Source organism: Apaloderma vittatum, unplaced genomic scaffold (assembly GCF_000703405.1).
Source record: "Apaloderma vittatum isolate BGI_N311 unplaced genomic scaffold, ASM70340v1 scaffold22455, whole genome shotgun sequence".
Taxonomy (NCBI): Eukaryota; Metazoa; Chordata; class Aves; order Trogoniformes; family Trogonidae; genus Apaloderma; species Apaloderma vittatum.
The window spans coordinates 1-17,100 of NW_009719100.1; the positions used below are offsets into that span (position 1 = coordinate 1).

Sequence of the window (17,100 nt, forward strand, 5' to 3'; positions counted from 1 at the left end):
GTGGGGAAGGTGTGGGCTGCGTCCCGGTGGCGCCGTGTTACAAACTCCCGAGGTCGCCTCTGTTCCCCGGCTGGGACTCGCCGATGTGTGGCCCGGATTTTGTGTCGCGGTCGCCCGAACGCCGGGTTGGGCGGTGGGAAGTCGGTGTGGAACCCCAACCTGCCGGGCACCCTGGGGAGGGGGGTGTTTTGGATGCACGTCCTGCCTTTCCCACAGAATTGCTTCAAGCTTGGGGTTTTTTTTCTCAGTGGGCTCCTGTGGGAAAGGCCATTCCCCACGTGAAGCCGCGCAGACTTTATGCCCACAGACTATACGCCCACCCCGCTGACAGATCAATAGGAAGATTTCAGCCCTGATGTAGGTTTATTTTTTCAACATCGCAGAGTGCTGGTTTGTAAAACATGTCTGTTCCTGGAGGAACACCTTGGTGGAAGCTACATGCCCGAATAATGTAAAATTGAGTCGGGTAATAATTAACCTTCTTTCTGAGTTGTCTCATCATAATTATATGATCTTTGCTTGATGACTGCAACTTTGGAATTTCTGCCAAGTATTATTCAGATATGCAGGTTGCAAAATCTTTGCAGGGAAGGCTGGGAGAGTTTAAATTAACAGCTAGTTATTAAATATGGCAGGTAAGAAGAGACAAACCTGTAAGAATCATGATGTGGGTGTTGGGTTTCACATGTTGAGGCCATTCCAGATATCTGACACACCATTTATTACAGAAATAATGTATTAGTGGATCTGATTTAAAAGCTGAGTAAGTCACCAGAGACCCTGCAGACTCATAATATAGGGAGACATACATTAAAAGATTATTTTGAAACCTAACATTTCAAGTAGTTTCTCTGGAAATCCATCAAAAAATTTGCTTGTAGAAAGCTTTGCTTGCTAATTTGAAGTTGTTAAGCATTGTTGTAAAACTGTAGAAATAAGATCAGGAACAGCTTCTTGAGTAGACGTAGTTATTTTGTTACTTGAGTAAAACCAGCAAAAAGCATTGAAAATTCTGCTTTAATAAAGCCTTGCTGTTTGAATACTTTTTCATGTTTTTTGATTCTTACACCTTCCTGGCCAAAAAGCGCTTTGTAGGAAGATAACACGCATATGTGTGCAAAAATGTTTCCATGAAGTCACAGAAGTAGCTGTGGTGTTCAGGACTGGTTGCTGGTTTAAATCCCTAATAAGCATTTTGTCCTTCCCCTTCAGCTCAACCCAAATGTAAGTGTGTTTCAGAGAAAATTTGTCAATGAAGTAAAGAAGTGTGAAGAAATGGAGAGAATACTTGGTGAGCTTTGTTTTCATGTCTGCCCTTTCTCATTGTGGCATTATTAAGATTTGTGTTGCTTAGAGTCGAAATACAGTGAAGGTTTCAGGTACAGATTTGTTTAATCTTCCCAGTCTTGTATGATCAGAATGCTGGAGAATCTTTCAAAACTTAGAGATGTATGAAAAAATACACAAACATACACGTGTAGAGTCTTTATGTAGATTTTTGGAGCAAGACATGACTTGGCTGTAGCACTGAATTGGGTCAGAACACACAGATATATTCCTTAATCCACGTTAATATGCTGCGTCAGTTTTGAGTGTATCACAGAATCACTGAAGCTGGAAGGGACCTCTCTGAGATGATCTAGTTAACCTCCAGCTCAAGCAGGGACAGGTAGTGCTGGTTGTCCAGGGCTATGTCTGGTGGGATTTTGGACGTGGAGATTCTGCAGCCTCTCTGGGCACCCTGTTCCAGTGTTTTACCACTGATCTCTGGTTCTTGGTTTTGTGAGCTGTAAAATCTACTTACACTACAATGCCTATGTGCTAAATACAAGTTGGGTATTTTTTTAAGCTCGGAGATGAAGAAGAGATGCTGATGTGTTGCCGATAAATTGTTGGGACCATTTCAGTATTTGCTGCTTAAAACTTGGCTAGGAAAATAAAAGCTTTACTCTGCATATTTCCTTGACTGCAAGATAAGCCCTGTTTTTCACATTATGTAACTCAATACTGTTGAACTTCCAAGCACCTTCAAAAATACCTCAGGTTATTAATAATTGTATTCACATGATAGTTAATGAATAGAGAAGGATATGCAGAGCGTTGCTGCCAAGTTGCAGATTTCTTCAGTGTATCCCAAGGAAATGTTACTGTTGAAGGATTCTTTTATCGGAATTTCTCATCAGAGGCATGTGCTGGTCATGCCAAACCATCCCTGTAGCTATTTCAGCAATCTCCCTGCCCAGCATGAGTTGTGTTTGTTGTCAAGGTTGCTTAAGTCTCCTTGTCTGAACACTTTTTATTCCAAATGTCGGTCATTGAGCAGAATGTTAATTTTTGGCAGATGGCACGAGTAGCAGAAACTGTTATCTTGCAGCAGCAGTTACTATGAAATGTTGAAAGTTTCTTAAAAAGTACTTGTGGTTGGAAAGTTTCAGTCAGAGGACTCTGAAGACAGCGTACTTCTGCAAACCTCCAGGACAGACCCTAGCACTCGTTAAGTCCCTCTTTTTTAAAGACCCTAGCGTGTATGTTGTGGCACCATCAATAACAGATGAAGATCAACTCTGCAGCGTTTAGGAAGTGTAAGGAAATACCATTTCCTTTCTGATTCTGTTTTTCTTCTCACTCTAGGGTATTTAGTACAAGAAATTAAAAAGGCAGATATTCCACTTCCTGAAGAAGATGTTGCTCCTCCTGCCCCCTTGCTGAAACACATTTTAGAAATCCAGGTAATGTTTTCACATAACAGAAAAAAAGCATAGCTCTAGGTCTTGGAACTTGCATTCAAACTTAATTACTTGCTATCTTTTTAACTAAAGTCATAAGTTAAAGGGATGTGGCAGGGGGGAGGCGGAAGCATTTACTTTCAGTTTTGTCCATTTTTTTCCTTCTTTCTGTCAGTTCTGACTCTAGTATGTGTCCAAGCTAAGTACTGCAGACTCAGAATTAGAACTTCAGATAGTACAGTCCTTCAAAGACTGCCAGTGAGGGTTTGATATTAACACAGTGTTCCTGTGAGAGGGTCAAAGCTAACTCGTGGGGTGTGCAGTCATCTGTTTTATTTTGATGGATTGGCATAGTATACCGTTCCAGGCGAGTTGTTTTCTGTAGATGTAGTCCTTCAGCCTCGTTTATTGCTTTAGGACTTACCTAAGGCTCTTTTTGTGCATCCAAAGTCTCCAGGGTGTGTGGGAGTTCTGTATGCCCAAGGCTCTGCAGGTTTGTCCTGGTCTGAGCTAAGGAGAATCCAGCCCAAACCCTTGACAAGGTTCCAGTGGTGCTGTTTTCTCTGCTATAACGTTAGAAGTAAAAGGTTGTAAGATGCAGGTATAATTTTGACTGACATTCTGTTCTGCTGTAATTCTGTTAATGGAATAGCTGAGTGTCTTCCACCCTGTACTATCTGAAGTTCTAATTCTGAGTCTGCAGTACTTAGCTTGGACACATACTAGAGTCAGAACAGCAGGCTTAACAGATGCCAGTGGAGGATCAAGTGTACTCAGTACAAAGCAGCCTTTGGCAGACTGAGGAATAAAACCTGTGGAGCTTAAGTTAATTAAGAAATTGGGAAACTCCCATCACTTCAGCAATTTAACACAATGCTTAAAATTCATCCTCCTCTGATTTCCAAAGCAGTATCAGTGATTCTATGTTATTTTCTCCTCTTTGTCTTAGGAACAGTTGCAGAAGCTGGAGACAGAACTGAGGGAGGTAACTAAAAACAAAGAGAAGTTGAGGAAGAACCTGCTTGAACTGACAGAATACACGTGCATGTTAGAAGTCACGCAAAGATTTGTCAGGAGAACGGCTGAGGTACTGCTTAGGTTTGGCGAGGATTGTGTGTCATGTGGCGTTTCTGTTGCATGCTGTTAGTAGTTCTGGTTAAGTGTGGGACTTGGTGTTGGGCTTTAAAGCGCTGTATAATGTTCGGTATTGTTTGTGCTCAGTACCTAGAGAACCTGGCTGGCAAGCTCTTGTGCTAGGAGTGAAACACGGTCCTGCAGTTAGAGGAGCTTTGTGATTTGAATTGCTTCAGTGTCACTGCTGATGCCAGCTGAGAGGGAAGGACTGTTTTCGTTACTTTGATGTGTTAATTGTTCTACGAAATTTAACACGTAATCTTTGCAACACTTGATTATAATGGCTAAGAGTAGGACGCTTTAGGTCCCGAGATCACTCTGTTATTTGAATTGAACACAGGGAATGGTTTTATATTTTTAGTGAGCCGATTTACTTCACTAGCTTCTCTTCTTTAGCATTGTAAAAGAATGACAATATTTTTTTCTGAAAGCTATTAATGATCTTTCTTTTATTTGCTAGTATGAATCCCGTTTACATGCAAATTATGAAGAGTTTCCATCTGTGGAAAACGAGCCATTAGTGGATTACAACTGTATGCACAGACTGGGTGCCAAGCTGGGGTAGGTACGGTTCAGTCCTCGTGTGGCAGGTTGGCAGTGTGTGCTGTTCAAAACTGCGTGATCAGCTGCTCTATGTAATGATCTGTTTTCTTAAAACGTGGGATGTAGTGTGACTCTAGTGATTTCAGATGAGCCAAACAGTTTTAGACGGGGTAGGAGTTGGTTTCAAATGCACCTTTTTAACAAAACTGGATTATTTGAAGAGATAAATAGGACAGGACCCAAAAAAACCCTGTCACAAACCTTCCATCAAACTAAATATATGTGTTAAGGAAGAATCTTCAAATGCTCTAAATCAGCACTTTCTTCTGCTGTTCAGACTCTTTCTAGGATAAAGACACAGTGTTTTAATCACTTGGCAGCATCAGTTGTAAATGTAACGTGCTATTGCCTACTAGTCTTTAAGATGATGTATGTGCACCGCTATCTGCAACATCAATATGAGAGGATATCTTACTGAGAAGAAACTAAGAATCTTGCTATCGCAGAGAGAAATTATGTCGGATGTAGTTTTAGTTCTATGCACAGGCCTATGGTCTTGTTTGTTTTCTAAACAAATGGAATCAATTTTATATACCGGTTACTTCCTGCTTAGGGTGATGTTTCCTCCTCCAGAGGTGGCAGATGTTAAATTACTGTCACTGTGTAATCCTGAGTGGTGATGTACTCAGTTTTTAATTTTTCTTGTGGATTTTAGCTTTACTTTTAAAAAAAAAATATTTTTTTTTAATAGGTTCATATCGGGGCTAGTTCACATGGCAAAAGTTGAAGCATTTGAAAAAATGCTGTGGCGAGTCTGTAAAGGCTATACTATTCTTACCTATGCAGAGGTGGATGAATGTCTGGAAGATCCAGATACAGTGAGTAAACATTGTAACTATCAGTTTATTTTGTTTGTACTTTTCATAAGACCTGGAAGAATTGGTGCTCAGGTCTGCCCGCCGCAGTGCATGTAAATGATTTCCCATTGCCCTTGGAGGGAAAGCTGTTTTAAATCCTACAACTTGTAAAATTTAAAAATTAGACCACTGTAATGGTGCCACCATAACTATAGGAGTGGAAATTAATTTGTCGTGGTTTTGTGGAATAGTAGTGACTTTATTATTGTCTGCCTTGGTCAAAATATGTGGCATAAACGGCTATTTATTAACTAGATCTGTACAGTGTGTTACCTTTTAATAGTAATTTTATTCCTTCAGTAGTTAAGGAAAAAAGTGTGGAGTACAGTTGGTCATCTATGAAGTTTTTTCTCTGAACTTATAAAATTTTGTAAATCAGTGATTACAGCTGCCTAATCTGTCACTTTTAAATTTTGCTTCAGTTCTAATTTGTAACATTTTAATTTTTTTTAGACTTTTGTGTTACTGTTGATTCTGAGATGGTAAAATGTATTATCTCTTATTTTCCCTGAAAACATTTTCTGTGGTTTTTTTCCTAATTATTCAGATTTGTAATTTTGCTCTATAAATACGTTACAGCGGAGTTGTTGGTTTCATCAACTTTTTTTTTTTTTTTTAGGGTGAAACCACAAAATGGTTCGTCTTTTTAGTGTCCTATTGGGGCGAACAAATTGGACAGAAAGTTAAGAAGATTTGTGATTGGTAAGAAGTAAAACTAATATATATAATTTATTTCTACCTGGGTTATTTCCCTGTTAGTTTTCCCCTTGCCCCTCTTCCTTCTATATGTTGATTTTTAGGCAAGGCTTTTGAAGTTAAATTTGTTCCCCTCTTGTATCTAGCTTTATAATTACGCCGCATAAAAATAAATGTATGAGTCATTTTATCTGCGGTCCTTACTAAGTACAGGCAAAATACTCTCAGTTAAACACGTTCCATGGTTATTAAATGATGCGTTGCAGATTTGGCTAGGGCATGCGGTTGGTCGATTTTCTTGGTTTAGTTTGGTTATTTAACACAAACTTCTGCTTTTCTGTAGCTATCACTGTCATGTGTATCCCTATCCGAACAACACGGAGGAGCGCAAGGCAGTTGTTGAAGGACTCAATGTTCGTATTCAGGATCTTCATACTGTGAGTAAATGACAATATTCCCTTTGCTGTAGTTACTGACCACAGGAGATCATTTGGTGAATCACAGCATTAAATAAATGTGTGTGTTCCTGAAATCCGTACAGCTTTGGATCCAAACGTGACTGCGTGTTTTGTCTCGTGTTGCACGTATCTCTTAAACTTCGGGGCCTTTGGCACTGCTTTCTGTTTCTGGTTAGCGTACCCTCCTACCAATGTAGGAGGTATTGGACAAATACGAGGTACTCTTGTGGTGGTTAACACAACCGCTGTTACATTTTCAATAAAATCTTCTTGTTTCTTTTCCTTGCGCAAAGGTGCTGCATAAAACCGAGGATTACTTACGCCAAGTGTTGTGTAAAGCATCTGAATCCATCTATACCTGGGTTATCCAAGTGAAGAAGATGAAAGCCATTTATCACGTCCTCAACCTGTGCAGTTTTGATGTCACAAACAAATGTTTGATTGCTGAGGTTTGGTGTCCAGTGGCTGACCTGCAAAATCTGCGCCATGCGTTGGAGGAGGGTTCGGTAAGTCAGCTGAGCGCTCACTGATGTTAAACTTTTGTCTTGAACTAACTCTATGGATAAGGCAAGAAAACAATTTTTTTAAAGTAGGGACAGGCAGGTCTGAATCTCTATAATTCATATCAGATAATTTCTTTATAAGCAGAGCCTTTATTTAGTGTTGTGTGTGGTGGGATTTTTGTGGTTTGGTTTTTTGTGTTGGTTGTTTTATTCTTGTGTTTGTGTTGGACCGAAGTGTGACTGGGCTCACAATCCTATTTGTAGTTAAGTAGCGGGTGTCGAGTCCCTCATATTGAGTGCAGCTCTTTCTTTTTCTTTTATAAGAGAGATTTTTTTAGTAACAAATCTTAGTCTTATAATATTGATTGATGAATCTCATCTGATATTTCATATAAAGTAAGGATTAGAATGCTGTACATAGTCTGTTTTTAGAGGAACAGATTAATGTAATTATTTTTTAGGAACATGCAATGGGATAAATGTTAAATTTGGGGCTTATTTTAAGGATGGCTCAGGATCAGTGAAACTCCTGATAGAGGGAATGTTTTCACTTTGATTAGATTAAGCATCAACTGAATTTATATATAAATATATTTTCTCGCTGTCTGTAATTAGAGAAAGAGTGGAGCTACAATTTCTTCATTCATGAATACCATCCCAACATCACAACCTCCTCCAACTTTGATACGTACCAATAAATTCACCTCAGGGTTCCAAAACATCGTTGATGCTTATGGAGTTGGAAACTATGGGGAAGTTAATCCAGGTTGGTCCTTCTAAAATCTGAACTGCGAGCTGCACTGTCGTTACTGCTTGCCGTGCGGTGTGTTTAAATGCCTTGCTGAACTGGACACTAGTAAAGGCAAAATGGTGACAACCGTACTGCTAATTAGTAGCTGTTTAAAATTTCGGTAGTTCATCGCAAGTACAAATGCTGCTGCAAGCAGTAAGATGGAATTTGATTTTGCTGAGTTATTTTAGCATTGAAGGTGCTCATAATAGCTGTATAATGTTTCTTTATCAATTTTGCCTTGGATAAGATATTTAGAGGGGGGAAGAGGAAAATTTTGGTAATGGCTGTTGATCTTACTGAAGTGTGGAGCTCATCGCTTGAAAAAATCCAGCTTGTTGTATAGCCCAGTTACTTCTAATGTCCTTATGTATTTCTGTAGCTACGTTGACTATGTCATGCTATACAGGAAAATATATGTTATAATACAGAGGCAAAATAGTCATGGAGAAAGAACTGGTTGTTTGCTTTTTATTTCTGCAGTTCATATTATTATCCTCAGAATTGTCAGCTAATGCTCGACTGCAGAGTTTTTATTACTAAGGATACACAATAAACAAGCTTTAAACTGAGTGTGTGGGAAAGGTCTAATAGCAGCGGGTAAGATGTCTTGCAAATGTAAAAGCTGAAAATTGTTTGAGAGGTTAAAGGAGTTGAAATGCTCAGGCATAATTCAGATGGCAGCGTCCTCTATTTTGTGGTGTGTCTGAAATCCGTTACGTTGTCATTTCAGCTCTCTACACCATCATCACTTTCCCCTTCTTGTTTGCAATTATGTTTGGAGACTTTGGGCACGGCCTGCTAATGTTCCTATTTGCACTCCTGACAATCCTGTATGAAAACCACCCTCGGTTACGAAGATCACAAGATGAGGTAAGGGGAAGTCACGGGAGCTTGCATGGGGACTTCACATCTCTGCATTCGTTTTAAACTGCAATTGTCTTTTGGAATATACTTCTTGCCGCTAGCTCTGTTGCCTAACACACACAAACCTTTGCATAGAAATCACTGGACATAAAGCCATGAATGTGGGGAGGTGAATCGCACCGTTTGGTGCCTGACATTTGGAACTTGCAGATTCACATGCTCAAAGCAAATTCTCTGTGTATTGTTTTGACTGGCCTTAGATTTCTTCATAATCTGTAACGATTGTTTGCAAGAATTTTTAGAAGTCATTTTATGGCCCAAAACTGCGTTGCTCTTAGAAATATCTAGATGACAATTGTTCACATAGCGGCTGATGTTCTCTATTTTTCTTTTTTCCACTACTTACAGATAATGAAAATGTTATTTGAAGGCCGATATGTTATTTTATTAATGGGTCTGTTTTCTATATACACTGGATTGATCTATAATGACTGTTTTTCAAAGTCAGTAAATATATTTGGTTCTGGATGGAATGTTTCAGCAATGTTTGAACAGCAGGTTTGGAGGTGAGTAGCATGCCTTTGGTTGCTGTACCATTAAAACAACGATGTACTTCCTGCAAAGTTTAACCCTTTTGCTCACCCATTTTAGCTGACCTTTAATCGAGGGTAGGAAGCAAATATAGTGAAATCTAGCAAAATCTATTTGTTAAGGTAGCAAGTGCTAGTGCGTTAGGGGCTGATGCATCCATGCTTAGAATAAAAAAGGCAGTAATGGTTATTTAAAAAACAAAAATTAAATTAGTCATTATCTTAAATTCGGAAACCCACAGAGAATACAATTTCTTGCAAAACTACTGTTAGAATTTGATTATTATATTCAGTTCAGTCAGTCTGTCAGGTTAATCTCTTATTTAGTGGTGCTGTTTTACTGAATTTACATGTCCTCAGTCACCTGGAACACTTTCTAGTATATTGTAATTTGGTTTAGAGTCTTCTGGAACAAATTCTGTTGCAATATCTTTAAGCTATTAGCTAGCATACAGCATTCAGTGATTAAAAACTACAGCTGCCATAGTATCTTTTTACTGCTGGTAAGAACTTGCACCGAATTTTCTAATGTGGTCTTAAAAAAGGTGTTCTCATGTGGTCTTAAAAAAGGTGTTCTGATGACTGGCTGCAGACATCAGTAATATTGTAAAATCCGAACAGGAGGCACTAGGACTTTGTCATGTGTTCTTTTTATTTATAAAAAGTGCAAGGCCTCTTCTGTTACCCTTTGTCGTTACTATATATATATATTTTGAGGAATAGAAAACACAGGACTAGTTTTGGAGAAATTTGTCCTAGGTCACAGTTTCTGGAATGAATAACCAAATCACATTAGCATGTACTGTCAGGAAATTAACAATTAATGAAATAAATTAGTTGCCTAATAATCATTAGTTTCTGCACAACTTTTCTTGTTAGTAAAAAAGAAAAAAGTTCTGTGAATTGTCAAACCTACCTTTTCACGAAGTGGGATAAGCTCATTGTTCTGAGGTGTCACGACCCTTTGGTGTTTAAATATTCACAGTTCACATCTCATTTTGCCTTAAAAACAGGAAGTAGCTTAAAATAGTAGAGTCAGACCCACAGACTTAGGTTAAAGTGTGAACAGGTTGGGAGTGCTGTGTTAATTAAAAACTATATGAAGGTAGAGTGGAAACTCATCCAAATGCAAAAGGGAAAAAGATACCAATTATTGTTTGGGTCTTTGCCAGTGAATTTTATGTAAAAGCATATTGTGAGCTTTTTAAATGAAACTTTTGATTCTAGGGGAGTGAGGATTAAAATCCAGAAACTTTCATTTCAGAGAGAGTAAGTGTGAATTAAGCTCAGATTGAGAGCCTCCAGAGAGTTCTTTTTTTTTTTTTGCTAATGTTTTTATTAGCCAGGCCCTTTGTGTTTAGAAATCCTTTTAAAGTTTGGCTATGGGTGAGCTAGTCATATAAAGGAAAGGAGAGGCAGTGTCCTGCAGAACTGAAAGTGTATGTTGTGACCATGATTAAACAATGTCAGATCTAGTTGTGTTTGTTTTTTCTCTCCAGTCTTGACGATCTGAAACAAAATCCATTTTTAGCACTGGATCCAAATGTTACTGGTGTATACAATGGAGCTTATCCCTTCGGAATTGATCCGGTTAGTTTTATTCTTTTAAGTTATGCATTTGTGATGATCAGTCATTTGTAAATTAGATTTTGGCATGTATATTAGGAAGATAAATGTTACTATGGAAGAATACATTTCTGTTTGCATTCCCCATTCAAAAAGAGCTTTTCCCTTAATGAGTCAAAGAAAGGTGTAACTATTTTCTCGAAACTCAAACTAGTTTTCATCCTTGTTTGAGGTAGAATTCTGGTCTCCAATAGAGAAAGGACACGATTTTATTTCTCATATTACACTGTTCTTTAATGTTGATTTTGTCTTCTCTTCTTCAGATATGGAATTTGGCAAGCAACCGTCTCAGTTTTTTAAATTCTTTCAAAATGAAAATGTCTGTGATTTTTGGAGTGACTCACATGACATTTGGAGTTGTATTGGGGGTGTTTAACCACTTGTAAGTACAAGAATCATAGAATCATAGAATGACCTGAGCTGGAAGGGACCTTAGAGATAATTTTTTAATCCAGCCTCCCCGTCAGTTAAGATAATATTAACATAGTTTTGTCAAGTCATGAATTGTAACAGTTAATCTGGTAAAAGAAATTGGAACAATTCTTAAATATAGAATAATAGTAATTTTGAAAACTATTCTTAAAAAAACCCAAACCAACCAGTAATGGAGGAGTCTTCCTTCGCATAAATAGGATATGGATGAGTATTATGCCAAAATCTGAAGACAATGATTAATACAAGATTTTATTTCACTTGCTACTAAATAGAGATACAGATGAAGACCTCTATGGTCTTGATTTCCACTGAAATACCTATTCCACTGAATAGGAAGAAATGAGCTCTGGATTGTATTTCAGTCTGGCTAAGTGCTGGGTACTGTTCTGTTTTATTGAAATCATGTTTGGCCATGTGTTTATCTTGATCTTTCCTGATAAAACTTTGTTGTTGGTTTCCCCCCCCTTTTTATCTTTTTAGGCATTTCAAGAAGAAGTATAATATTTATTTGGTTTTTCTTCCTGAACTTTTATTCATGATGTGCATCTTTGGCTACCTTGTGTTTATGATCTTCTTTAAATGGTTGGCGTACTCTGCAGAGGACTCTGCATCTGCTCCTAGTATTCTGATTCACTTTATTAACATGTTCCTGTTTACTGGCGGTGAAACTGAAGTTTTCTACACCGGACAGGTTCGTAGTGTTCTCACAAGCTTCTGAAGATCCAGTGTTTCCTGCGTGGGTAACACTTTACCAGTTGTGAAAGGCTGATGGCTGAGCGTTCTAAGAAGGAAAATATATTGGACTAAGGGGAAACTGAATAAACATGGCAAAATAACATATTTACTCCTTAACTGGTTGTAAGATTTTTATGTAGTAACTTGTGAAAATACCTGGGTTAAAATTAAGGCTAGAGAACAGAATCACGTGCTTGTCATTTTGATACTTTTCTGTGTGCTGTAAATAATTGCACTAAACTTAGTAACGCCTTAATCTAGAACCCAGTCCTGAAGATTCTGAATGTCTGTAACCCAATTTGACGGCCTTATTACGTAAAGTTCTTGTGTGCATGTTCAATTTGGAGTATATACCCACTGAAATCAGTTGTAGTTTTCTAATGCTCAAACAAGCCTTTAAAGGAAATGGGAAGGCTTCTCCTCCTTTCACTTTTGTGATCTAATCTAATTTTTTCTTTCCCCCTCGAACAGGTTGCTCTGCAGAGGTTTTTACTTGGTATTGCTTTTCTTTGCGTTCCTGTATTGCTTTTTGGTAAACCGCTTTATTTATATTGGTTGCACAGCGGAGGCCGAGGCATTAGAATGTACAGGGTAAGTACTGAGAGACACGTTTCTGCAGTGTAGAAGAATTCAGCTGGAGTTGTATTGCGTATAGAGTAATGTTCTGTAGATCTATTCAGCTTGAGAAGTTTTGGATCATAATAGTACTTAGTTCCTCTATCTCTGGTTTTGCCTTTGCCTGTAACTACTTTAAATAAATTTTGAAAATGACACTGGCAGTCCACTTGAACACACAATACGTTTCCGTTTCGTAGAGTGGCTACAAGCTAATTCGAAAAGAAAGTGAAGAAGAACTTTCTCTGCTGAGATGTCATGATGTAGAAGAAGGAAGCAGTCATTCAGACAGTGGCCACAGAGAGGGGGATGGAGAAGAGGTAATGTTTTTCTTAATCTCTAGTTTGTATGTCCTTAAAAGGAAATTAGAAGTGGAATAATCAAGAAGATAATTTCCAAGGACTCAGTGTACAGGTTTCCAAGAAAATCAGCTGAGCCTTTGCAAAGACCTTGATGCCCGAATGCACTTATTTTTATTTGTTGCTATTTTATCATTATTTCTTGGTATATTCAGATTGCTACAGTAAATCACACTATCTGTAGTGGGGAACAGGAAGAGGGCTTTATTTTCTCTTGTGGACTGCATATAAGGCTGTAGGCTTTCTTAAATTGAAGAGCGGGATGAAAATCCTGGACATTATGTGGTTTTATGGATTCCTAAAATTAAGGCAAGAGGACAACTGCCCAGCTTCCTGTTAACTAATCTTGGCTTTTCATCCAGACAAAAGTCTTTTTATGGCTGCAAATTACATCTTGTGATGAGGATTATTACTAATGGGGATTTGTAGACTTGGGCGGCTCTTGGTCTCCAGCTAGTGCTGCTGTTCAGTTTGGGCAAAGTTTTAAAGGTCTTGACTCATTCTGATGATTTTACGTGAATTAAAAACCAAAGAATTGCTTTAGTTTCCCAGTGTGCAGACAAAGTATAGAATTTGGTTCACTGGGGTAGCAGACTCTTGCCTCTTATGCACAGAAAATACAAGAACTGTTTGCTTAAATAAAATGTTGAAACTAAGTGTTGAAATTTTCTGTAGTATTAGTCTTGGAACTTTTTGCTAGCAACAAGTATGTATATTTGGAGTTCAGCATTAATGTAGTTATTTTTCTATCACTAGCATGACTAATAACTAATCCTACTTTTAAAGATGAAGAAATTGATATTGTAAACTTACGATCTCAGTAGAATGGGAATTAGAACCATGGATGGTTTCACTGCTTTAGAGTTTTCAAATATTACATCATATTCCTTGGGGAAGGCATGAATTGCATTCATTTTTATCTATCAACATAGTAATTGGGGAAACTAACTGGAAAACTATAGCACCGATTTAGTTTTTGTTGATATTGTCGCTGTAATCAGGATCTTGAACAGCACATCTCTTTTTACTTGACATGAAATCAATGTATTACCCTTTGATGGATTTTTTTCTTTCATGTATATTAAAGTTTGCAGAAGAATGTTTTTATTCTCATGCTGTACCATGTCATTTATAAATGGATACAAATGTATTTTGTATTTTAGCTTAATTTTGCAGATGTTTTTATGAATCAAGCAATTCATACCATTGAATACTGTCTAGGATGTATTTCTAATACAGCCTCATACCTGAGACTCTGGGCATTAAGTCTTGCTCATGCACGTAAGTGGATTTTTAGTTTTGTTGGCTGGGTTTTTTTTAATTTGTCTTGATTTTTTATTCTGCCTAGAGGGAGGCTGGCCTGTTCAAGTGATACTACTATGATCTGATCTTTTTCTTAATTTTAAAAAAAAGCACTGTTTAAACTAATTATGATCTATGGAAGGCCCCCGAACTAAATTTGTGACTTACTGCTTGGAATCTGGTAATTTTCTTTATTGATTGCTCTCTGTTGTGAAGAGGCCAATTATCTGAGCACAGAACAGCGTAGCAGTAATCACAGGACCATTTCTTAATTTCCATTGATTGACTAGTTTGGAAGGTATTTAGGCACTTGCTAAAGTCTTAAGAGTCACAGTGTAAAATGTTGCCATCAGCAGATCTTATTTTGAAACATATTCTTTTAAGTTTTTTGGTTGGAGAGAGCGGGGTGCAACTAACTGGGGCCAGGGATTGCTTGTATTTCCCGTTTCAGCAGATTCTATAACATTGTTTGAACTAGAACATGGGTCAGTTAGAGTAGCTCATGGGGTGAATATATGCAATATCAGCATTAATTATGGAAAATTTTCATTTTTTTTTAAATAGAGTTATCAGAAGTTCTGTGGCAGATGGTGATGAGAGTGGGTCTTCGTGTGGATACAACATACGGTGTCTTACTGTTAGTCCCCCTTCTAGCCTTTTTTGCTGTGCTAACAGTTTTTATTCTTTTGGTCATGGAGGGGCTTTCTGCTTTTCTCCATGCTATACGACTTCACTGGTAAGGTTATTTTTTCTTTATGCCACTTTAGTGTATACTGGCTTGTTTAAGAGGAATTTGTGTGAGAATAGTAGGTGCCTTATTCGAACAAAAAGTGTAAAATTCAACAGCTTCATGCTACTGTAATATATTAAATAAATAGCATGTTAGTTGATAAGAATATTTTCAGTAAATTAAAATATTATATTGGTTTAATATGTATATTAACCTTGAGCACATTCAGAGTTGATTTTGGTGCAGGTCAATCTATGATATTGCAGGTTTTCTTACTGTAGAATATTAGTAACGTGGAGAAGTATTTTTAATTTCAGTCTGGTTATATCACTGAATGGCTTCAGTCTATTTGGTTCAAGAGAATGTTTGTATTAGTGAGCAAAACATTTGCTACAGTGGGGCTGCCAACCCTTAAGTATTTTAATCCTTTCTTAGTCTTAATATCACAGGCCTTGCATTTTGGAGTGCCTTCAGAGTTTGAAACCTGATGAAATTCACAGTATAAGAAAAGGCAGACATACGGCATCTGAACACGTGAGGCAGAGCTATATACATTACATAGTATTGTCCTCATGATACTGTAGATTTGCAAAACATTTAACTGTAACAAAACCAAATTAGTAAGACAGAAGTGAGAAATGAGCCATTACAGCACAAGGCCCGTGTGTTTGGGTCTCTTGAGAAACACACAATTTGCTTGGGTCTGTGGTAGGAAGGTTAAATAGCTGCCCAGAAAGTAGGATTGGTTTGGTTCAGCCTCTGCTGTTGCACAGTTCTGTCCCTTGACAACTGGTCGTTTTAGATTAACACATGGATTCTGTTTTTGTCTCGTTTCAGGGTGGAATTTCAGAACAAATTCTACTCTGGTGGAGGATACAAGTTTACGCCTTTCTCTTTTAAGCACATTTCTTTACATTTTAATAAAGATGATATGGCATAGTTTGGTTGCTGTCAGCAGAAATGTCTGGAACTGTCTGCAAATAATTGTGTGATTGGATCTCACCTCTAGATGGGTTCTTGTAGGACAAAGTGTTTTTCACTGATTGCCTTATAATGCAGCCAAATAATTCTGTAATATATACCTCCCATAGAAGTACATAGCAGATCTGGAGCATCTTGTAAAGTATATGGATGTAAAATGTACGTTTTTCTTGATAAACTAATGTAAATTAATTTTATTCTTAAAAAAAAAAAGTTGTTACTGCTTGTTCTAAAACCAGTGTAGGCTTCTTTTTGTTCAGGCTGTTTATTTTCTTGAATGATTACTTTTAAGTTATCTGAAAGACCTTTCATCATATTAACCATTTATTACTAATGCCATACTTAAGCACTTTGGGAACAATTCAGCAATGCAACAGAAGCAATGTATGGTTTTTTGGTACTCATTCCCTCAGGATTATGAAATGCAAATTTATGTATAGCAATGCACCCTGCTCTTTTTTGGCCATATTTAAAAATGCACTGAAACTGTAAACTGTTAATTCTGAGTTCTGCCCAGAGATACTACTGTAATCTTTCAGAAGCCACAGTTCTATTTGATGTTATGGAAGAAGGCAGGATTAGAAACTGAAAACATTAGCCTTCTGCGTTGGCTGTAGCGAGGGCCTTTCCCCCAGGTGCCTGGCTGCAGCGCCTCGGAAAACATCTTGTGCTGTCTGGGTGAGGACTCGAATAAAAGAAGCGGGATGCCTGCTAGAAACTTTTACCCCAAGTTCTATTTTTGTAATGCGGTCCTATGCGGAGTTTCTACTCTTAGGGATAACTTTTGCATGGGGACTAACAAATCGGCCTTGTTCCCTGTCGGTGTTTGGCTGCAAGGACATACACGGTGTTATTTGGTGGTGTTCAACCAACGCTTTTACCCAGTAGGTGGAAAGGGGCCGTTTTCATTATAAAAATGGGGATACTACCATAATGTTTTAACCTCTCTGCCATCGGAACTAGCTCCAGTTAAATTTTGCACTTGTTTCATACGGACTCCCAATAAAAACCTCCCGTGCCCTGTGTACGTTGTGCCCTTGGGCTGCACCGAGCGCCGCCGGGGCAGGGCCGGCCCTGAGGGGAAGGGCCTCCC

At 38.0% G+C, this 17,100-nt stretch overlaps 1 protein-coding gene across 1 annotated transcript; it reads left to right on the forward strand.

The window, feature by feature from the left end:
* Window positions 1-1,216: 1,216 nt before the first annotated feature.
* ATP6V0A2 (ATPase, H+ transporting, lysosomal V0 subunit a2) lies at window positions 1,217-16,352 on the forward strand. Its single transcript, XM_009870520.1, has 19 exons — window positions 1,217-1,291; window positions 2,632-2,729; window positions 3,676-3,813; window positions 4,321-4,421; window positions 5,155-5,281; window positions 5,940-6,022; window positions 6,360-6,453; window positions 6,768-6,980; window positions 7,593-7,743; window positions 8,501-8,640; window positions 9,043-9,200; window positions 10,724-10,814; window positions 11,114-11,232; window positions 11,766-11,976; window positions 12,492-12,611; window positions 12,836-12,955; window positions 14,158-14,275; window positions 14,861-15,032; window positions 15,864-16,352. Exons 1-19 carry the CDS (start codon window positions 1,276-1,278, stop codon window positions 15,964-15,966), a joined length of 2,373 nt encoding a protein of 790 aa, XP_009868822.1. The 5' UTR covers window positions 1,217-1,275; the 3' UTR covers window positions 15,967-16,352.
* Window positions 16,353-17,100: the final 748 nt, after the last annotated feature.

Bases quoted from the DNA above. Each gene is read 5' to 3' on its own strand.
- ATP6V0A2 (XM_009870520.1), top strand. The intron at 2,730-3,675 runs GTAATGTTTTCA...TCTTTGTCTTAG, and splicing joins AACACATTTTAGAAATCCAG to GAACAGTTGCAGAAGCTGGA. The intron at 12,612-12,835 runs GTAAGTACTGAG...TCCGTTTCGTAG, and splicing joins GAGGCATTAGAATGTACAGG to AGTGGCTACAAGCTAATTCG.